Genomic DNA, 24,602 nt, shown 5'->3' with positions numbered 1-24,602 from the left:
CTTATCAAGGTGAAGCCTTGAAGAACAGATGTGGTGCTGTGGTGTAGGTAGAGGTGGGCTCTGCCATGTTCCTGAGCTGCCAGATTGGGGCCCCAAACCCACACATTCTAAAAGGGAGCTATTTTCCCACACCTCCACAGGCCAAGTTGTAAAGTATACAATTTAATTCCTGGGCCTCTGCGCTGTAAACGGGCTGAGGATCCGGGTTTATTTTCTCTGCAGAGTTTGTCTTTGCTCATCAGAGAGACCCAAACATTGGAAGACAACAGCAGGCTGGGAAGTGTCAAAGAAAGATGGAGGAAAAGGCATATTATGAAAGAAGAGTGGAAAGAACGAATGATTTAGGAACAAGAGAAAGGATGGAGAAAAAGGTTGGAGAGTGCAAAGGAAGGCTTTAGAGAAAAGTAAAGATTAAAGAAGGAAACAATAAAGTGAGAGTGGCAGAATAAATCTACAGATAAAAAATAAATAGGGGAAGAAGGGGAAGTGGGAGAGATGGAATAAAGCATGGACATAGGAAAGACAGAATAGGAAGATAAATAATTGCAGAGATATAAAAAGAAAAAAATGCAATATCTGACAGGTGACAGGACCTGAGTGTTCCCATCAAGTGTTGACATCAATTTCTAATAATTTTTAGGCGTGATGTCATGTTAGCTGTCATTATAACAGATGATTAGTGCTTATTGTTGATGAGTGCTTTTTTTTTTTTTAGATTTTTAGAGAGTCTTTGTTTTGTGGGTTGCAGTTGGAGGTGGTCAGGCTTTAGTCAGGTGAGGACAGAACTTTTTTCAGGCTATGGACAGGCTCAAAATTTGGTGTCAAGGGTGGATTAAGGCTTATTACAGAATTCTGTCAGGTTGGGATAAACATGAGAGGAAAGAGAAATAAAACATATGATGAATAAAGGGACTTCAGGAGAAGGAAAGAAAATATATAATAAATACTAGCAAACCAATTTTTTTTGAAAATGTCACAGAATTTTGGTTTGGTGTAATAGCAGAGGGGGGAGGAAACGTTTGGAAGGGGCTGTGGGGGCAGAGGGTTTGAGGGGTGTGGTGTGAATGTAGTTGAAGAGCAGGACAGAAGGGTGGGGGAGCAGGGTTGTTGCGGAGAGACTGCTACCACTACTGCTGAGACTTATCAAGCAGCTCCTACATTCTTGCTCAATCATCCAGCCTCCCAGAGGACTAAACACTTCTACCAGTGTTTGTACTTAGTTAAACAGTGACAAGTGGGCAGGGGTCACTGCGGCCTTTTTATATCTGCACTGCACCATCGAGCCTTCACTGCCATACTGAACTGTTGCCGCTTCCATGGGTCCACAAACGACGCAAGAACAAATACATGTCGATTGCACAGAAATGAAGACACAGATGCACGATACATGAAACATTTTTCAGTATGCTCTCTCTCTCTCGCGCGCACACACGCACGCACGCACGCACGCACGCACGCACGCACGCACGCACGCACGCACGCACGCACGCACGCACGCACGCACGCACGCACGCACACACACACACACACACACACACACACACACAGTGCTGTGATCCAGGGCCCTGGTGGTCAAAGAGCATTACAACCTGGTTGCCACCACTTAACAACATAAACACTCATCACCACCATCATTTTTTTGCATCCTATATTCCTACTTCACACGAACCTACACATATTACACAAGGCTCTGTTGGCCAAGGCCCCAAGGTCATGGACCCCCAGCTTGTCATTGCTGCTGCTACTGTACTAGACAGAAGAAAAAACACCTGCCACATTACCTAAGCCTGGGATAAGCACCATCACCTAGGGACGAAAGGAAAAATAACACTCAACATTTGTTGTTTCCCCCTAAAAACTCTGACTGAAATTTTTCCATTGGCTTTGAACATGCCTGCATGTACTGCTATAATTTATACTTTGCTCTCTGGGTTTCATATTTTATCTGAGCGAAAAAATGTAAATACAGGTTATTGTTTTCCCCAAATTAAGGGGCAGGTTTATACTCAATCAAAGCCCAGCTTACATGAATCAAACAGAGCTCATAGCCTATCTGGGGTATCTGCTCTGGGTATGAAACAATACAAGAAACACAAGCACTGAGGAGATTTTTCCAGCTTTGAAAATTCTTCCCAAACAAAACATATTTTTTTTAGACAAATTGCATGTGTTAGCACTGACTCAACTACTCATAACAATAAAAACTACCAAATCAAAAACCATAAATCAGCAGCAGCATTATGTATACAACAAAGGCTTAAATAGCATGTGTTACTGCATGACTCACAGCACCTTAGATGAAAAAAAGACTAATAGTCGGGTGTTGGCAGGGTTTAGTCATTAGGCCTCTTATTAATCAAGTAGCACAACCTGAAAGGAGCAATACTGGAAAAACACAAGTTCAAAAGTGGCTGATAGTGTGCTGTGTAATATGGCAGAAGGCGCAATAGCAGCAGTAACATAAAAAGCACATATGTAAAAGTACACAAAGTGAATGAATGACTTAATTACACTGTGAGGAGTGAGAATAAATTAGGTCCCCTTCCATGATGCATTGACGGTGGTGCAAGTTTTTTTTTTTTTTCTCTATTTGATTGAGAATTCTGGTCCATATGAAAAACCACAATTTAGATGTGCAGATGATTTTCATAATTCATAAAAAAAAAACAAAACAAAGAAACAGTGAACTGACAAAATGAAATATGTTGCTGCGTGAGAAACACAAACCTCAGTGGGGGAGCCAAAATCTGCAGAGGGGCTGCAGGTGCTGGTGTCCGGCAGAGCAGTGCCAGCACTGCTGCGCACTGGGGAGGATGGTGCAGCACCAGCAGGGGGTTCTGGGATGCTGGAGGTCTGACGCAAGATGCCATGCCTCTGGAGACGAGCCCACGTAGAGCTCCAGCTGAGGAGGAGTTCATACAACAACTGAACCTGGAGAGTGACAGAAGCAGATAAGAAGAGGAAAAACAGAGAGAGAAAACTTTAAGTCACAAAGCTAGATACAGTACACTGACAGAATCGTGTATTTCACATTAGTTGGGCTCAAATGTAATTTCATGTACTCTAACACAATGAAAAGGTATAATGGAGGATTCTTATCTAAATCTAGCTACTATTTCTAATTATACACACATGTAAACACAGATTCAACTGCAGTACAGCTGAATATGATTTCGATGCATCAAGTCTACTGTGCCAATTGAACCCCTTAAAAAGATAAACCGAACACACCACAAGTAGTCTTAATATTTGAAACCAGATTCAAATGTATTTTTGCCAAGGTCTGACTCAAGCAGCTGCACTTGGGAGTTCTCATGTAGTTCTGACTTCTAAGGCCATTAGCATGATTTTGCTTGGCAGCTATCTGGTTATGTGACACTAAACCTAGTTAAAGTTGAGAGAGATGGAGAGAAAGAAGGAGGAAATATTTGCCATAAATGGACCACTATCCATTCCAATTTCTTTCACTCACCAACTTAACACTATTTCAGACTTTGTACTTGTCATTCAGAAAGGCCTCACTTCACAAATGTAATTCAAAACCTGTGTTCGTGTTTCCATTCGATGGGTGATTATTCGAAAGGCACAGCATGCTCATACACGTGCTTCACTGTACAAATTTGTTATCCATAACAACAAAACTCCAAAGAAACACCCACAGAGGAAAGTTAACTTGTGTCATCAATTTCCCCTGAAAAACTCACCACAGTTAGGAAAAAGTGAAGGCTCAGTGTCAAGTGTTCTCAACTATTTATCATGTGTTCACATGAAAAGAGGCCTTAGCTTTAAACAACAACAAAGCCAAAAACAAGAGTGGAAAACATGAGGGGAAGGCAGGGGAATGTGATGTGATGCTTTCAGTTATTCATGCATTCACTCAGTGTTCTTTAAAGAAGAGAGACAGGGAAAGAGAGGGAGAAATGCGCTCTTTTACAGTGAGCTAATTTTTGGATTTCGAATGCTTGGCTTCTGCAGCCAAGTAACCCCCAACACCCCCACCACTGAGGGTCCCTCAAAAGTAAAGGTGCACAGACACATGAGCACACACAGAAAAATAGCTTTCTCTTCTCCAAACACAGTTTTATTCGTTATTGCTCGCTCACACACATGCACGCCTGTTAGCGCACACATTACAGGGAGGCCTTCCATAAATAAGCATAAATCAAATGAAAAGCAGCACAATACATTGCAGCTGGGCCATTTCAAACATGTCCAGGAAGAGCTGCTAACGCCGATCCAGCAGCCATCCAGGGACAGGGCCAACAGCTGTCTGCCATACCCAACCGAACTGAATTGCCGGCAGGAGAGATATGGCTCCACTCTCCCTTCTCTGAGAGTCTGGGGCGTGGAAGTCCAACCAAGCACAATAAGGCCTACTGCACTCAACAGCAGATGTGGTGGAAGAGAGTAAAGAATGGCGAGTAGAGGAGAAAAGGGAAGAAGTGTAAGGGTCAAATGAATGATGGGCTCATTGCATGATCTCTGTTTTAGTGTCTGTTTAAGTCTTGTCCCTAGTTTTATGATGAGATTTTTTTCTGCATTTCTTTTTTATTTGATACAGACAGTAGAGACGGACAGGAGAGGCAGGGAGAGAGAGAGAGGATGACATACAGCAAAGCGCCCAGGCTGGATTTGAACACAGGCTGCAGCAGTAAAGACTCATCCTTGTTAGTGGTATACGCTCTACAAGGCGAGCCATCAGGGCACCCCTATGATGCAGTTCTATAATTGCACCATTTCATAATTTGTCTGCATATTCCATTTTGTCTTTCTCACCATCCTTACTAGACTCTATGTCTTCCTCTTCCATCTCTTATCTTCCCTCTGCCACCTCCATCCTCCATCTACAACCTATGCATGAAGTCAATGTTTAGTTGAATGTAGGGTCATTTGGTTCACATCAGCTACTGCTGTCAGGCTAGTGGGTCAAACACACATGCACGCACAAACATTTTCATAGGTTACTTTTTGGGACATAACATTGATTTGAATTCATTTTGTGAAGACTTACCTCAACCCCTGACCCTAACCCTTGTATCGCCTTAGCCAAAAATGAGCAAAATGTATTACTTGGTGCCTCTTGGTAACTTTAGATTGTTAATCTCTAACCTTCTTGTTTAACCAATTTGTTTGTACGCGTTTTAATTGATTCTTGTCATTCCATTATTTATTAATTAATCATTAATTGTTTTGATTTGAATTGTCTTTTTTTAACTGATGTTTTTATTTTCTATCTACACTACTCAAAAAAATGAAGGGAACACTTAATCATCACAATATAACACCAACTCATTTAAACTTCAGGGATATCAATCTGTCCATTTAGGAAGAACAAGTGATTGTGAATCTGTTTCGCCACGTCCTCTAGTGGGACCTGTGCTCACAGTCCAGCAACGTGCAGCTCGACTGGCATTTGCCAGAGAACATCAGAATTGGCAGGTCGTCCATTGGCTTCCTGTTCTCTTCACAGATGAGAGCAGGTTCACACTGAGATCATGTGACAGGCATGAAAGAGTCTGGAGACGCCGTGGTGAACGTTATGCTGCCTGTAACATCATCCAGCATGACCGGGATGAAAATGAAATCCTCAGAGCGATTGTCAGACCTGACGCTGGTGCAGCCCTGGGTTCCTCCTGGTGCAGGACAATGCCTGGCCTCATGTGGCCAGAGTGTGTAGGCAGTTCCTGGATGCCATTGATTGGCCCTCACGTTCCCTTGACCTAAATCCAATTGAGCACCTATGGGACGTTATGTATCGGTGCCGCCGAGTACCGCCACAGACTGAGCTCACTGATGCCCTGATCCAGGTCTGGGAGGATATCCCCCAGGACACCATCTGCCACTCATCAAGAGCATGCCAATACATTGTTGGAAGTGCATACAGGGATGCAGGGGCCATACACACTACTGAGTCTTATTATGAGTTGCCATGATGAAATTCAAGTTGGATCAGCCTGTGATTTCAATTTTTTACTTTGATTCTCAGTGTGATTGTGAGTCCAGCCCCCAGTGGGTTGATGATTTTGGTTTCCATTGACTGTTGTTTATACAATGTACATCAGTAAAGATTTTCAACTTGAATAATTCATTCATTAAGATCCGATGTGTGACTTGAGAGTTCCCTTAATTTTTTTGAGCAGTGTACTTGACATTATTGTAAATACTAGCTATTTCCCCAATTGGGGACGGGGCTTTTGTCCCTGATTGGACAACCCGTCTTTAGTCTAAAAAAGTAGTCTATGACAGTCACACACACACACACACACACACACACACACACACACACACACACACACACACACACACACACACACACACACACACACACACACACACACACACACACACACACACACACACACACACACACACACACTTACACTTACATGAGCTCACGATACAGATGCCACAATTCATGATTTGGGAAGTAGTGAGCAGAACATTTGGAGGGCTGGGTTCTCCAAAGACCTGTCATCTGCAGATCAGAAGGCCTGCTAGGCTGCAGTAGTACAAACTGGAGACTGAACAGAGGCTTCCACAGTCATTCATAAATACACAGAGATGAAGGACTGGTGATCATGCATATTGTGAGTGTTCGTGTGCCTTTATCTAAGCACAGTTTACATAGAAACTTCACATAAGTGACATATTGTCGAGTATGTGTGGTAACGCTGTGTGTTCATGTGTACAGACATGTGTGTGTTTGTGTTTGTGTGTGTGTGTGTGTGTGTGTGTGTGTGTGTGTGGGGGGGGGGGGGGGGGGGGTATGTGTTCACTGAAATGCCATACAGTTATGTGTAAAAGATCAAAGCAAACTGTTGCAGTGTGTGTGTCTGCTGATTTCAAGGTGGTCGTAAACTGCAGCTACTAACCCCATCCTTCTGACATCTTCTGACATCTTTCTCACACCCACATGTATCATTGACACAGACACACAAACTCAGATTGGAGACACATTTAGTGTGAAAAATAAGCTTTGATGTGATCACCATTAAAAGTTATCTTAGGAAAAGGGACAGGAGGAATGACGGTGGTCAACAGTTAAAACAGTTACTGGCATACATGAAATGACTCTACAGTATGGAACAAGAACTTGTCTTGACTTGAGTGTATGTGTGTGTGTGTTTGTGTGTCCCACTCTGTTCCTGGATGTGACAGTTCACCTTGGGTGTTCTGCATTAAAGTGAACATATGTTGGAAAGCAACAAAGCTGAAGGTTCCCATGTGGTTTTAGTGCATGTGGGTGTGCACAAATGTGTCTGCATGCACTGGTCTCTTTTTTGCTCACACTCTTTTCTCCAGCTTATACTTTATTTTACTCTTAATGTTTTTCCCACCCTGTCAAAGACACTTACTTCATTTCCTATCTTAGCTGCATTGGTACCCTTGTATTTTCTCCAAAATCCATTCAGAAACATGCATATTCATGTGAGCAGACACACTTGTTTTTGTGATTTTAAACATTAAAACCACACACCCTACAACACCTGTTGCTAGCTTTAAAGTGTAAAAAAATGTTTAAACTCAAGCATTTCTCCCCAGATTCTACAAATACCTTTGAAGAAATCCATCTAATGTTACGTAAAATAATTTTAATGTCACAGCTATGAGGGTTTAGAGGCAAGGAGGAGTTGAGTCCAAACTCTTTGGTTTATTTGTTTTCACATTTTTTCAATGTATTAAATTGCAATAATAATGCAAGTGCAATAATAATTTGTTCATTTTAAAATACTGGATGTAACTAGATACACATCAGTGTTTTTATCTGACTATGTTGTGCAGAATCCCATATACATTCCCACAAGTGGCAATGCTAATTAGAAAGAGGACAAAGTAGTGTGAGGTCTGTTTTGTTCTGCAGAGGGTGGGGTTGCTCTGGCAGCAGTTCTTAAAGAGTTGCTGCATGGCTTGAAATGGTATTAGCTTATAACCCCCCTCGAGTCAGAAATTTATACAGAGGGGGGAAAGAAAGAGGGGAGGTGAACAGATGGGAAGAGAGCGCAGGGGAACTGTGGTGATGGTGGAGAACAGAACAGAAGAGAAGAGAAGAGAAAAGAAGAGAAGAGAAAAGAAGAGAAGAGAAGAGAAGAATTCATTGAACCCAAAAACTAATAATGAGTCATCATATAATCGCAATAAGGCTTCCCAGCTTTGCCAGACACAGGCACTCCATTTGAAGGGGAGAACAGAGAAGAAGAAAGAAAAGAAACTTTCCCTCAGTAAACGACCTGTTTTCCTCATCTCTGGGAAAGTTTTCACCACCAACAGATTAAGGCCTTTCATTTGTTTCTGTACCAGTTCCCTTCAATATCACCATGGCCCATCACTGTGGTTGGAGACATTTAACAGTGTGACCACTCAAAAGGTCGCCCCAATTAAGTGTTTACAGAGGAAACTAATTCGATACAGCTAATTCAATTGAGAAAAAACAAAACATGTGTAATGGTACATGTAGATGTGATTATAGCCCTGTAACAGCACGATGATAAACAACACAAAGACCAAACCGGGAGACAAACATGTTCGTATCCAATCTGTCCATATTCATCATGCTCTCACCAAAACATAATAAAAGACTGTAAAACAATGATGATGAGTCTCGCAATTCCCCGCTCTCCTGCACTCAGAGCTCAAAATGTTTGACCAAAACAAACAAGGCAACACTCTTTTGTTTACACTTTCATTTTCATGAAAATTATACGAGGTAAGAAGATGAGGCAGTTTGTTTATTGGAGTCAATCTATATCAGAAAATCATGCGGAGGCAGGATCTTCCTGCCAGGCTCTGTGTGTTCATATTTCAGGATATTTACAAGGGGATGATTTGTATAAATATACATGTAATTCTAATGACTTAGAAGATGTTCAGGACTGTCTGACTGACCTGAGGGTTGGAGCACTTGACGTGGACAGGTTGCAGATCAACATGGAGGCAGACAACAAAAGAGTGCCTGCCTTCAGAACAGCTCTGCAGTTTATGGGACGTGACGGCCAGTGTGGAGGTACAGCCCATAGGCTCCAGTAGACTCAGGCTTCGCTGCTGCCCCAGCAGTGTGTACACACTAAACTGACTCAGGCTTATTGTCCATGGGAAGGCATCACCTGATGGTAGATATAAGAAAAGGAAAAAGGTTACATAAAAAAGTGGGAGAGGGATGAAACAGCAAGAGAAAGAGCATGAGAGATATTGGCTGAGATCAAGAGGAGCAGGCAGGATGAGAGAGAGACGTCATGTGAAGGGGAAGCAAAGAATACAAGCCAAGTAATTGGGAAATTGAGGGGAAGAGAAAAAATGCTATGGATTAAAGGATCAGAAGGATACGTCAGCAATGCTCTTTATCAAAAACATTATGACAACTTGATTTTTATTTCCACTTACCTTCCACTTAAATTCAAAGCTAACTGCCGAGAAATCTTCATTAAAGGAATACTAAGGAGGAGTAATCTGTCTTACAAAGAACCTTCTACACTCAATAAAGAGTAGATGGTCCCATCAAAATACACTGTAAAGTGAAGGTGTATTCTAAATGTGTGGGTTTGAGACAAGATGCCACCCTTGGAGCATTTGAATGCGTTAACTTGCCGACCCTGGTAGACCCATCTTACACAGCAAAGGGAACTTGTTCACTAGCACAGGGCCATGAAGAGCACATTTCCCACGCACTGTGGGTAGGACGCTTTGATCCGGAGCATTGAAAATGAGAGATGAAGAGTTTTTCAAAGTGTAGGAATGAATTACTAAAAGCACGGGTTGTTAATTTTAACGGCAACATTGACAAGGCTGCTGATGTCACTGTTTTTGCTGTCGTTTTTCTTTCTCCTCTGTTTTTAAAATCTGTATGCCCAATGCTGATGTCATTGAAGAGTTGAGAGAAAAAAAGGAGGGTGGCCCATTTTTTCTTCTTCTAAAGAGAAAACACTGCTCAACCGTCTGAGTGTTGCTTATGTTAACTCTACCAGGTGTGCAAACCACATGTGCGAGATCTATTTCTCAAAGTCGCTCTACTTAAGTTTGTTTGTCTTTTGTCATGGTAAATGAGTAACAGAGGGTCAAAGGTTTGTTCAGTGTTGAAAAGGCCATAATGATGATGAATTCACATTATGTTGCCTATTACTATCATGAAACCATTAATTTCAATTATTAATAAAAGCAAATTCATTCGTAATAAAACCTAAGTAAATTTTCCCCACCCATTGAAATTTACTTTCCAAGACTCCCATGTTTCACCTATGAACCTATCAGCATCATTGTTTTCCAAAGTCTTACATTTTGTTTTCTCATTTAAACATTCAAATCAGTCTTTTTGACACCAGGTCATGTGGTGCTTTGTGTGTCTGGCGGTGTGTTCTTCAAACATTCTAATGATTTTAATTTAAGTTGAGATTTCATTAGATACAGTATGAAAGCCTACCTTCCTCCAGGATGGGCTTGGAGACCACGAAGGGGAGCTCCTGCAGCGGTTCCATATACTTGTGCCCAGCACTGAGGACACTGATTTGGGGCAGGCAGACTACCAGAGTCCCCGGCATAGAGGGCTGGTTGTGGTACCAGCTACGGACGGTGCCGGGAATGTCACCGCAGATGATGGTGCTCGGGGAGGGGAGGCTGTCATTAGGCAAGAACACACAGCATGACTGTAGCTCCAACTGGAGAGGGAAGAGAAAAATATAGGACACAAAAAAATCATGTTAATCAATTCAGTGTAACTTGATCAGTGACCAGCCACCTGCCTCCCAAGATCATTTTCAGTGAGCTAAGGGGCTCAAGGGGCACAGCTCTGAGTCAACATTAGACGACTTGGATTGCAATGGAAAGGACCTAATAACGAATGTGTGCACAACAGTGGGTGTTGCTGGAAAAGACTAAATATGCTTAATAAACCTTTCCTGTCAAACCTTTCAAACTAAACTTAGTTAAATATTATTATTAGACCATTACTGTATATGCACTAATATTATGCATATTAGTTTCAGTACTGCTTTGGAGAAAAGGATTTGTCTTCAAAAACATTTAAAAGAAGAATTTGAGACTTTGAATGCCCATTTAAAACAAATGTGAAATTCCATATCTAGGAAACAGAACACCTTTTACAACTTGAAGGACTTTTGACATTTGAATCTTTAACTTAAATCATTTTTGAGGTCTTTTTTTTTTTTTTTTTTCTTTTAAGGGATTGAGACCCATTCCAGCGGTATAGTATCACACATATTTCTGTTCACATATTTCTGTTCAAAAAAAGCTAAATTTACAAGCCATTAAGTCAGTAGCCAGTAGCCAGAGAGCGAGCGGCGTTAAACCTGTCGGAGCCTTCGTGCTTTTTTTGTGTCTTTTTCCATTACACTGGGGCTCCACTGATTTAAAAGACCAGTTAACAGAAAGGAGAGGAGTACAGGGTCCAGGGGGCAGACAGCAGGTGCTGCCAGATACTCTGCATGCACGCATGCATGCGTGCATGCGTGCGTGCGTGCGTCAGTGAGAGTGTCTGATGAACTTTGAGTGGATAAAGATGTTAGTCTCAATCACACTGCGGGACTAGGATAATACTATAAAAATACTGTAAGAGCTCCTCAGTTTAATGCCCATTATTGACAAGTACCATTGCTATACTGTGATATATTTTCAGTGCGCAATGCATATACACATATACACACATGCCCATCCTCAATATAATTCTGCATATACACTTGTGCAACCTTCTGCTAATATCACACACACACAGATGTTGGAACACCTCTGACAGGCCTGTATATGAAGCCCAGCTCTCCTAGCTTTCATGGGAGTCGAGAGAGGGGGTGAGAACGACATAGACGGAGAAAAAGAGTGTGAAAGAGAGAAAGAAAGATGGAGAGAAGGAGAGTAAGAGAGAAAAAGAGAGGCACAGCTATGGTTACACATTCATCTCACGCTGCTTCCTCTTTTGATTACTCTTCAAAGGGGGTTTGAAATCTGAACACTTTTGCACACTGACACATAAGGCTTTGGCCTTTTTAAGAGCTGGCACGCAGGAAGAAAATCCACTGACACTGCCTGGTCTGCTGCAGATCTTAGAAGGGTTAAGCTGTAAAGCAGGCAGACACACGGAAACCGCCAGGTTTAACACTGTGACTCTGGTCTGCACCTTTAGCTCACTGCCTGAGGCTAATGCTCTCCTGCTGGACATCTTGGTTTAGTCATACACATTATTTCACATTATTACATCTTACCTCTTTTCTTTGGATTGGGCTATTTATTTTCAGCCATCATAATATTTTCTGAACAATGGTACTGGCTGATACTCAATAATTGGGTGTGTCAGTATGTAGAACATAAGGAGACAGGAAGGAAAACCCAGGAGCAATGGCATTCAATAATGTTTCCATTACCGCGCTTCATCTACCTATACTATAATATCACTTTAAGTATGTCAGTAAGAAAAAGAAGAATTTTTATAACAAGTTTCAAGAACCCAACAAGATCTCTTAATATTACTTAGTTTTTCTCAACAACCATTAAAAAAAAAAAAAGTAATCAAATAACATTGATATGAAACTTTTGGCATATGTGTTTGATAAATTACTAATTAAAGCAACATCAACATTGATTGATTTGAATTGATTAACTTTCAATCAACTGACAGTTTGATTAATTGACTAATCACTTAAGGCCTAATATAATGCAGAACCAAGCTCAAATGTAGTTCAAAGGCATCATATATATGTCTGTATACATGTGAAAACTTAACCTTATTACTGTCAGAGATAAACATATGCACTAAGTTCAATCATAACAAATATAGAAAGTAATCTTATACTTAAACATTTGATGTTTCAAATGGGTCATTTCGCAGCTATTCTACCATACAGACGAAATGTAAATGACCAACTACAGTTACCTCAATTATTTTAGTTCCTATACAGTACCTGATGGTTGACTAAATCTGTCATCATATATCCAACTTTGGGAGTCCAACCTTGTAGAAAATCATAGGAAAATATTTAACACTACAATAAATGTTCACTGACGAACGTTGATCCTGTTTAAATACTAAAGGAACCCGTCTGTCTGCATTTGAAAAGACACACGTGAGATTCTTCACTTCACCAGATATTTCATTTTATATTAAAAAATGTCCTGGCATTTGTGGGATATTTTTTGGCAAAATTGTAAATGAAGTAGATTTTGTTAATAACTATTTGGAAAGGTTAAGTGAATCGTGTGACATACTTTAGGTTAGCCAATGTTTTTGAAAAGTAAAGCAAAAGGGAAGTTTATCTGTATTAAGAGCAGGTTGTGCCATAAAAGGATGAATTCAGAACTACAGCAGGGCAGATAAAAATGGGAGCTTACTGCATAAGTTACCACCATAATTGTTACAGTGAATGTGTACAATAAAACATAATATAATACCCCTTAGTGGTGTTTGCTTATGACTATAATGCTTTACTGCTGTTCTCCATGGCAACACAAAACCAAAGATGATGTCAAGTGTATGATAGCCACAGACTTGCCACATCACACAGTGAAATACTAACAATAATCAGATAACATCTCACAGATGACAACAGAGGAAAAAGTCGAAAAATTGAATGGTATTCACTGGGCATAGTGACCGCTGTTTCTACATGTTTACACCACTGCAAAAAGGCTCCAAATGCTTCAAAGGGCCACAGTATGTAATGGAAAATAAAATGGCATTACAGTCCTAAATCTGGGTGATAGAAAGCTAATCTTTGGTAAGCTTTTTCTCCCCCCACCCTTTGGGTAACAGCTAATAAAAGCCACAAAAAAACACAGAAACAAAAACGCTGTAATACACAATGGCAAAAATTCACCAGTCAATTCAAGGGTGAGGGCGGTGAATAAAGCAACATTTGCTTTTCTCTTGAGTGAGGGAGTTTAGGTCAAAGTGGTAGATAAGACAGCAGTGGGTATTCCACACCAGAGGCTGAAGCCAATAATGAATATTTGACTCCAAAACACAGAGTTGCTAGAATGAGGGTGACGGCACAGAAGTACAAGGGAAATAATGCTATACCAAACAGATGAATAACTGTATTGGTCCTCAAATATCTTGCCAGGGTCTGGATTAAATCATGCTAGAGTCTGTGTGGCCAGAGAGTCTATGAACACACTATTTTTTGTAATACATACCGACTCCAGGAGGCAACACAGTCACTGGCTAAAGTTGCATCCAAGACAAACATGGTAAACAAGTATGATCAAAATATAGTGGGAACTAGAAAGCATTAAGAGAGTGCATGCCTCTGCCAAGGCTGTACAATTGTCTACATTTGTTAATTAATAATAGAAAATGTTTAGGAATATTTCATCTTGAACTGTAGTAAAATACACACTGTGACAGATAATCGTGGGATAAAAGACCTTTTTTGAATCAAGCACAATAGTTCATGAAAAAATGTTTAAAAATTTTGCAATGCCGAGAAATTATTTTAAAAATATAGTTTAGAATCACTTGTTCCATTAGAAATGGAATAACATTTTGTGAGTGGATGAGATATCCTACTAACAGACAGAGAGAGAATCTCCTTGGAAGAGGTAAGGAGGGAGACTGCACATCTCATTGTGCATAGAATCAATTTCAATTATCCTTTGCTGCACCTTTCGCACGCACGCACGCGCGCACGCACGCACGCACGCACGCACGCACGCACGCACACGCACACGCACACACACACACACACACACACACACACACACACACACACACACACACACACACACACACACACACACACTGTGTGTTCCAAACAGAGAAATAGCCTATGGTCTGATTATTATATATGACCAGACGTTACTTTGGGATTTGTGACATATTTTCTGTATCTCTAATAGAAATTGCCAGATCCCACAAGGGATGGGACAGGAACATGTTAATAAACAGAAGATGTCGGCTAACTCAGGAATTAACTTTGGAAAACTTATCACGCAGCACAACGATTTGACTGACTTGGCGCCATTAGAGACTGTACGCGCCTGACGCATTTGATGACGTGTGTGTCTGATGACGACTGATAATTGATACCAGTAACCCATACAGCTCATTGTTAACTATTGGTATGGGTGTAGAAATCACCCCAAATATCTCTCTTTGTAGTCTAGAGAATTACTCATCATTACCCACATGCCATCTGGAGATTTGAAAATTACATTTAAAAACATATGATGATATGATATTGATGGAGATGGAGCTCAGCTTCAGAAGGGTGCGATTTAGATGTGAGGAGACAGAGCTCAACTCTGGCAAGCTCAGGCCCAATTTAAGCCCAGTGTATCACTGCGTCAACTGCTGCCAAAACCCCTGACAGCATCTATCCCTCCATGACCCTACTCTCCCATGCCTCTGTCCTTTTGTCCCTCTCTGCTTAGGCCTGGCTGTTAGAGTCAATGTCTCTCATCATGACCATGCATTGATTCAGGGTGGAAAATCTGTGTGGAGACCTGATGACTGGCACAAAGGGAGGATAGGAAACTGGAGAGGAGAGGAGGTGGTGGGACCAGAGGGGAATCCAATGTTTGTGTTAAGGGTTATGACATGGTTGCATACACAGCAAAACACAGCAGAAAAAAAACTCAAATGTTTTCTGTACTCACAGGTCAAAGTGGGAAGTAAGAGTACGTGTGTGTTTCATGTCACAGCTTCAAGTGTAAAAGTTAAGGTTGTGCAGGACTGTGTTTGGTATTCCACAAAATTGTGTTTAACAGCCCTGTAACAGGCCAATAAACACAGCACTGGAAGCAGTTAGCCTGTGTGACAATGTCCCCCTACTGCAAACTGATAGACATGCCAGGGTTGTGTATACTTGTGTGAGTGTGTTTGTGTGCATGTGTATGTGTGAGAGGGAAAGCATGCACACTGTCTAGTGCAGGACAGGACAAGAAACTGACAGGTATGCCTAAGACTCACTTTGTTCCGTGACATGCTTCGGAGGCAAAAGGCCACATTTGCTGCATGTTTTTGTACTCACAAGCCTCCTACAAGGTTCAGAAAACTAAATTAGATTATTATCCATAACAGGATAGTGGAAATTTATTTTCTGTTCGGGTAGATCTATGTTAGGGTAGACACATGGAAAGGCAGCTTTTCCAACAAAAGGAAAATTCTGAGATGAATTTAAAAATAGAAATGGGCACAAATAATATCTGAAAGCCAGAAGTATAATTGCAGTGTGGAATAACTGTTACACAACCTTACCCTCTGTGGGGTTCGGTGTAATGTGGAATACAACTGCAGCAGAGGATGACTGATAGATGGCCTCTGGAAATAACTCAGGTACAAGAAACAATAAATACCACGCAGGGGTGTGCAGCACTTTTGTGAATGTGCTTTTACAAAGGTGCTGTTTTACTTCCACGTTTGGTTAGAAGAAAGGTATCAGGAGCATAAAAACATTAGGTGAAGGACTGTGGAAGGACTGGAGATTGTAATAAAGATTTGATTATTGGTTATAATAAATATGCAATTTTGAAGCTGCCTGTTGGTTACAAGTTAAGAATGGCAGGTGTGTCCGTACACAGACTGTCGTTACAGAAGGTTCAGAGTCAAAGAGTCATGATTCTTCATTCTTTTGGTCCAATGACATCATGTCCTGTCAAAGTGAAACAAAATCTATTAACATAACAAATGGAGTTCACCGTCAGCCGCCTGGGACTGCACTCCAGTTCCACACTGCCTCTAATGACAGATTCATTCAGGAAAAAACAGTGAGGGACAATGTCAGTGTGTTTCTGTCTGTATTCAGGGGTATGGTGTGTCAATTGCAACACACTCTATTAATATACTTCAAAAACAGCGGTAACACTTTTCAATTTTGACCAGGAAATCTCCATTAAAAAACAGCCTGAAACCAATCAACTCCTTATGAAGCTGCATGTGCCGGGCTTTTACTGTGAAAACATGCTCAAATGACATACTTACAAATTTACAAAGGCACACATACACATACATCATACAGTGAACAGGACATGCAAAAAAAAGAATAAAAACCCTCTGGCTTCAAGCCAAAACACCTGAATTAACATCCCCCCGTCTTCTTTTTCTACAAAACAAGTGCTACTCTGAGAGAGCCCCCATTTCTCTCCAATATCCTCACTGAGCCCTGGGACTGTGCTTACCACTTCCTCTGAAGGATGGCAGATGCAACAGCAGTGAACTCGGTTATAAATACAACTCTGCTGAATTTATATGGTTATATCCCCCTGCACTGCATACTGTTTCTTTCTGGTCTGATATTCACAGCTGGTTGTCGTTGAAGATGGACAGTATACCTTCATTCACCTGTAATGATGTTATTTACTTTATGGACAACTTGGATAATGACACTTCAGATATTGTTAACCTTGTTATTATTTTAGGGAAATATTACATTCATTCTTGCAAGTGGAATGACAGTACTCCCCCTTGTAATGTTTTTATTTTGCCAATTTTTTGAAAATCAATGAAGTTCATAGAGAAAATGAATAGAAAGGCCACAAAAATGTGTATGTCTGTTTCTCAATCCTTGATTTTTTTAATACTTGTTTCCTTGCTCTCTTATGCTTTGTGTCTCCTTACCTTGTTTTTTATTTACTTTCCTATGTTTATTTTGTTTTAAGTTACCTTTCTCCAAGTTTTTATGTTTATTTTTGACTGTATTATATCCTATCATCTCCACCATTGTTTATTGAATGTTATTCCGTTCTGTAACTTCATTCCCCATTTTGTCTTGTACATTGATTTTGTGATTTAAATAAAAAAAAAAAAAAAAAAAAAATCCCCCTGCACTACTGCTGGATGTTGAATTAGTTCAGTACAACAAGCTGGCTGCTGCATCCCTTCTCCTCCTCCTCTTATTATGTTTACCCTGAGGGTGAAATCACCACAAACGGCATCCAAAAGCTGGACTGACAGTAAACTCCCCTTCGATATGGTTTCAACAGAGCAGTGGGGATACTGCTGTTTGGCACTGAATCAGAGACCAAGCAAAGATTGTGTGTTGTTTGTACTTTGTATAAAGAATTCTACCCATTTCTGCCTTTCATCAGCAAATCCTTGGTATGTAGAGAAAATGTCTGTGTTATCTAGCTGGCTCATTCAGACATGAGAGGGAGAGATCTGACAATACACAGCCATCAGAGGGCAGACTCGCTGGAAATAATATAGGAATCAGTATATCATGTAGCATGATAGGTCACTGGTCTTCAGATGTATAAGTCCCAGTATGCACACTGACAAACACAGGATTCAGTAAAAAGCTCAAGGCCTCAAAGAGTGAGCGTGCCAATGGTTTTTGAGTGACAGCCTGTTATTTAGTAGGTGACCATTGCTTATCCTGAGACTTAGGCCTTGATCCCTTCCTCTTAGGCCTCTAAATGAACAAGGATCTTCTTACACTTTGATCTACAGTCACTCAGGCATTATTTCAATCTAGACTCTGGATCAGGAAGCCGGCATATACTGTCAGGAGTAAATAAATACTACAAGAACATAAGAACAAATAATCTAGAGACATAAAAAATGCTGAAACATATCCATTTAGAGAGTGCTTTGTTTAAATGGTAAGATGCCAAAAGACTTTTTTTTTCTTTGTCTATTTCTTCCTTCTCATCTCTGCCTGGCATCACATCACAGAGTCTAAATATGGGTTTGTTCCATTTGTTGTTGCAACTTCAGCTCAGTTTTACTCCTCATCACTTCCCTGCACCATCAGATAGTGTTCACAATCCAGCCATATGTTTGGACCCTGTTTCAAATCTTTCAGTCTCAATACCCCCAAAAAAGCATCCCTTACTTCCTGCTCTTCTTCTCTTCCTGCAGTGGGAGTGTATGATTTGTCTTGAGTAGCATTTCTCCCTTGAGTCTTTGAGAAGATGGTTTATCTGGTTCCAGCAGAGCAGGTTCTAATAGAGAGGAAGCAGAGGGCCAAACACACTTAAGCTTTAAAAGGCTGGGGCCATGTGGAAATGGCCTATATAACCACAGGAGGCTCTTAGGATCCGCCGGGCCTCGCCAGTAAATGACAGAACAGTGAGTTAGATGGAGGACAGCCTGTCTACTCTGAAGAGCAACTTCAGCTGAGAGTACATTATTTTCAGATACTCATTCTTAGAAGTACAGTTAAATGTTTCAGAAATGAGCTGACAGATTGAAATACCTGCCTTGACTGAAGGAGATCTCCGTTTTAGCTATAGTTACAACTACACTCTGAATGCTTAAAACAGTGGAAAACATTTTACAAAATGTCTTTAAGTCCTGTATTGTATAAATGGGTTGGTGTCCTTCACACCATATATAAATGTGTGTGCCTCTGCTTTATTAACCATCTTTCCCTTGTACTGTTTATTAAACTACAGAGTTTATAAAAGTTATCTCTCTAGATGACCCTGTTTTAACTGAGCCTGGGTCTACATATTGATTGCATTATATGACGAAGATATGTTACTTAGTGTCCACTCTTTTTGAAAAATACTTCCAGCAGCACAGATGTCTTGCTAAATAATCCTGACAGCACTAAGCACAAGTTCTGACACAGTCGTCTAACTTGGACCCAAACAATAAAATACGCGTCTGACATTTGTCCTGTGGTGTTGTGGTCAGATCTGCTGTTAAGCTTATTGTTTTTATATCACTGCAGAGAGCAGAAACTTGGAGGCCCCGGTTCTGTGCAGACCTCAGCACAGCACAAACCTTGTAGGCCAAAATCACCTCGCTGTGGAGCGACCCCACAACATGTGAAGCACACACACTTGCACATAAACTTGCACATTCAAGCACGAATGGCCTGACACATTTTATCTACACACAATAAGCAAGCCATGACACACAGGAAATCACCCAGAGATAGAGAAGAGGAAATTAGAAACACCCTCCCAGCATCCCCAGTGAAAACATTTGCAACTCTGGAGCAGAAAAATCTCAGTGGAGAGATCGGCAGCAAACGGAAAGCACATTCCTTTGTTTTAAGAACCTGATACCTCTCCAAATGTAATCTTCCTGTGACTGCACCAGACGGGACACTGTGTTCGTAAATGGCCAGTCCAATGAACAGAAGGTCCACAGAGCAACCCCCATTCCAATCTCTCTGGATACCCCACCCACTGTTAACCTTCTGCTCCCCCTTCCTCTGCATATCCTCCTGCATTCTCAGCTCTGTCCAAAAGCACATTTGGAATAGTGGGTGTAATAATGTAAATAGTGTCTCCATGTAAATTAACATGATTAATGTGTGTATCTGAAGATGACACTGTGCAGATGTGTGTTGTGGTGCATGGATGTACACAACTTAAGTTTTTCCTGCAACCACAGAAAGCAGCTTTTCTCCCTGATGTCTATGAGAAAGGCATCTACCCATGATGCCTCCTGACAACAGATAGGCTAGGTCTCACCCACATGCCACCACAAGCAATAAGCTTGTGGCCTGGCACAGCAGCACAGCCAGGCAACCAGCCATCCCTGTGGCTCTGCATTCCTCTCTTATAACACTGCTTACAGAAGCTGACAAGCGCTGGAGGTCTCTCTAGCCGAGGTGGAAATCTGCAAAAATAAACGCTTTAGGTGACATGAGGGCTTTGTTTGTTTCTGCTGGCCCGGCTGTTTGTGTTAGCGCGGTGGGTTAATTGCAACTTTGATCGCTGCGTTTATTGATCCAACAGTGGCCTTAGGAGTGCGGCTGGCCAGCCTGCCTTGCCTGTGTCTACCCTCGATCTCAAACAATCACTCCTCCACCACCCCGGCATGGTGAGCCACTGCAGACGGGGTCTAATGGGTGGCCATGCCAGAATACGGCTGAGGACGCACTTGGAGAGGATGGTCATGAGTGGTACTGAGTACTCTGACGTGATAGCTGGCGTCTCAGCTGAGCGGGACCAAGGACAAATAGAACAGGGTGGCTCAGTTTAGGTGAGAGAGACTGCCTGTTAATTGGGAATGGGTGAATTGGTCTGGAATGGCCAGGCTAAAGGCGAGGCTTTAGGTTGGGATTAGATCAACGAGAGCAAGATGGTGAACTCAACAAAGTCGAAAAGCTGATGGCAGCTCGCAGCACTTGCTGTCGAAGTAGGGCTTATGCAAGATCCATGGTACAGCTAAGAGCTTAGACAGAAGCCTGGACATACGAAGCCAGCTGGACTGTAGTTTGGTCAGATATGAAATAGGCTTGGCTTGGTTTATCTACAGTAGTGATGTGGCCAGATAATTTTGCTAGGGGCTATCTGAAGTGAGTGGAGGTGGCTGTGATTATGTTATGCAGTATGCACTACTGGTTCAAGTTGAATCAGATGGTGAGAGACTACAGATGAAAAGAGTTTTTATTGGCTAACTCTGGCAAAATTTTACCACTATTGATTTATGCAGTGTGACCCAATCAAGTAGTCAAAACTGGGCTGTTCTGAACCTCAGCTGCTCTGATTTGACCTGTGTTTGGCATGGCCTCCTCCTCTGTCCCAAGATAAGGGGTGCACGCTTCAACAATTTAGCCAGAATCACCTCCAAACAAGCTTTCCAAAACACAAAAGGGGAAAAACCACACATCATTTTTCCCCATCAATTTTTTAAAACATCGCAATCTTGAAACTGTAGCTGCTGTGACAATTTTGTACTTAAAAAAATGCTACAGTGTATCAGAATTTTTATCCTAATGAAAATCAGTTCCAGATCTCTGGGTCTTTTGAGGTTCAAGACGTTACAGACACAAGAGAATCCCGGTGAGCACTTTTCCAGAGCAGCCTGCTGAAGGGGGTCAAATATCCTGTATGTGAGTGTCTATAATGATTATCAGGTCATCAGTGTATTGACACAGCAGCAGATGATGGAATGTAATTCTGGCCACAAATGCAAATTAACGCACTCATCAATATGTGTATATGAAAACACACACAGAGACACACAGAGACACACAGAGACACACAGAGACACAGACACACACACACACACACACAGACACAGACACACACACACACACACACACACACACACACACACACACACACACACACACACACACACACACACACACACACACACACACACACACACACACACACACACACACACGCACACACACACACACACACACACACACACACACACACACAGCTTTCACCCAGTAAACAGCCAATGATACATCTACTGTTACACTGTGGGGTCTTCGTTTAGATCAGGCGACACCACAGAGGATGACCGCATAATCAAGAGAGAATGTACAGCCTCTCTTTCTCTCTCCATCATATTCCCACCGTACCTGCCCTTGTATCCCTCTCTGTCCTTCTTTCTCTCCTTTCTTGCAATTTGTTCTCCCTCTCCCTCTGTGTGGAAATCTTTTTGGAGACTCAGTTCTGCCCTCAGCAATAACCCCTCTCTCTGTTTTCATTATAACCAATCAGCACTTAGTTTTCTATTAGACAACCGGGGACTGCAAGATATAATAAAAGCCAATTCATTTTCCTGTGCTCTTAAACAAAACACCAGGGCATGCCATTTCCTAATGTCCCACAGACACTCTGTCAGAGAGTATAGAATTCACCTCAGCATGACTGAAAAAAGTTTGGCAGCATGCAACAAGGTATGTTATCATGCAGATTCATAGTTGCTCAAAGGTGCAATATTTGCAGTTGACAAACAATGTAAAATATATGACTACCAGTCAGTGTGTGCATGTGTGGTTTACTCAGTTTTAGTCATAGCATGCTATGTTTGAAAAGTAGTACTTATCAGGGGACTCTTCTGAGGGAATGCACTGGGAAACGTGTGGGTAGCTTTTGTGTATGAGGGTGATTAAAGATTAAATTATTTGCTGCTGCTCAGTTTTATTATAATGGATGTTCTACTGAATTGTCCTGATTTAAGTGTCTTCAACCAAACACACTTCCAAAGAAATGGTGACCTTTAGCTTTGATTAAATATATAATTATATAAATAAATACGGACCCGTTTCTCTCTCAACCCCCAGGGTTTGTAACATGACTGTTAAGTTTGAAGCGTTGATAGTTTATTACCACAATCCTCAAAGTAACATGATGTTTTAAGTGGCACAAAATTAAAGATGTAATTACAAATCACTTGGAAATTCTGGGATGTGACGGACAGGGAGGATGAGGTGTAGAATGGGGGTAAGATAGGTTGGGTGGTTGGGTGTGGGGGTCGGGGGCAGAGGATGAAGTAATGCGCCTGCAGAAGGCGCTCCAGCCGAGGGGTCAGATCCTGTTCATGGAAACCATCTGGCCAGCTCGATCTTAGCCACACTAAACATACAGTACACATGATCCTCCTTTCTATCTCTCTCTCACTTTCCCCCTGCCTTCAATCTGCCCATTTTTTCTCCCTCTTCCTCACTTCCTAAACTCCCCTTCCTTTCCATCACTTTACCTTTTCTACCCCACTGCTTTTTCTCCTCTTTTTCTCTCTCAAAAATATCCTACTCATTAATGCATGGCAGCTGCAGGGAGCAGTGTTACTTCATTTTTCCATGGCAACGGTTTCTCTGTTTCAGCAGATCCCATTTCAGTTTTGGTAGCAACGTGCTCCTTTGCCAATGCTGAACACATTCATGTGTTAAATAGAAGGAATTATTGCAAAATTCCTGAAATAGAATAACCATCCGGATCACTTGCAATTATTATCGGGGCCCAGAAGGAACATGGGTGTCCTCGGCTAGAATGGGCTGGAGAAGGGGAGATGACAGGATGAAAAGTAGTACGGGTGAGCAGTGGGGGAGAGAGCCAGGCAGGAAATAAGCCAAGGGAGAAATGCAGGGGACAGGGAGGGACATGAGAAGTAAGAACACGCGAGGCAAAGTGATGAGTTAAGAAGATGCACTGTATGCAAGGAGCAACACAGCAATGAGTTGAAGCATGAGAAAGAAGTAAAGCTTGGGTCAGAACCCCAAGGTTGAGGGCAAGTGGCCATTTAAAGTCTGCCAGGCCATTCTGGCCAGCACGGCAATTGCAGCACTGCCCTTCAGCCCTAATGTGAAGTGACTACTAAAATAACAACACCTACACACATGATGATAGCCTAGTATGACCAAGAAACTTAGCTGCCTCTTCAGGGAAAGACACACACACACTCCCTCATTATGCTATGCGTAATGTCAAGGAGACTCCACCACCTTGGGCCTGAGGCCCTCAGTTTGGATGGTATGTCACTCTGACCTCACCGTTTCTGTGTGAGAAACACACTTTTGCCCTCTCTCCCAAGATTCTCTCTTTTTTCATCATTCTTGATGGGCATCTACACTAATCAATAACAAGGTGAGATTGCTATTTGTAGCGAACCATTTCTCTTTGAGCCAGTTGGCTGGTCTGTTTTCAGCATTAGTTGCTCATCTGTCTGTTTCATGGACAGTTTTTTTTTTTTTTTAAAGAGATTAGAGAAAGTTCTCTGATGGCTTTGAATGGATTAGGAATAATGTTTCAGCCATTTTCATTGCAGGGTGAAAATTGCCTATCATTGCTGGTGAGGTAACAGGAGAAGAGGGTCTTACAAATGGAGATAGATAGGAATGTGCAGCATTTGAAGTCATAAAGGAACCATGGTTCAGAGTCCTTTCTGGGGTTTGGTTGAGGCACTCAGCCAAAGTTATAGCAGAGCATGACACTCATAGATTCAGATAATACTGATACTGCCCTGT

General features: G+C 41.6%; 1 protein-coding gene across 3 annotated transcripts in view; it reads right to left on the bottom strand.

The window, feature by feature from the left end:
* LOC130172703 (intermembrane lipid transfer protein VPS13B-like) overlaps nt 1–24,602 on the bottom strand; it is a 322,841-nt gene that overhangs the window by 147,171 nt on the left and 151,068 nt on the right. For all 3 annotated transcript variants that reach the window (XM_056381575.1, XM_056381576.1, XM_056381574.1), the window contains exons 23-25: nt 10,412–10,646; nt 8,884–9,101; nt 2,728–2,931 (exon numbers count right to left, since the gene is read on the bottom strand). In XM_056381575.1, coding sequence (XP_056237550.1) covers nt 2,728–2,931; nt 8,884–9,101; nt 10,412–10,646 — 657 coding nt within the window. The remainder of the gene's footprint in view (nt 1–2,727; nt 2,932–8,883; nt 9,102–10,411; nt 10,647–24,602) is intronic.

The sequence above is a fragment of the Seriola aureovittata genome, chromosome 7, assembly GCF_021018895.1.
Source record: "Seriola aureovittata isolate HTS-2021-v1 ecotype China chromosome 7, ASM2101889v1, whole genome shotgun sequence".
Classification (NCBI taxonomy): Eukaryota; Metazoa; Chordata; class Actinopteri; order Carangiformes; family Carangidae; genus Seriola; species Seriola aureovittata.
The sequence above is the reverse complement of the archived record's forward strand: the minus strand, read 5'-3'. Positions and strand labels throughout refer to the sequence as shown.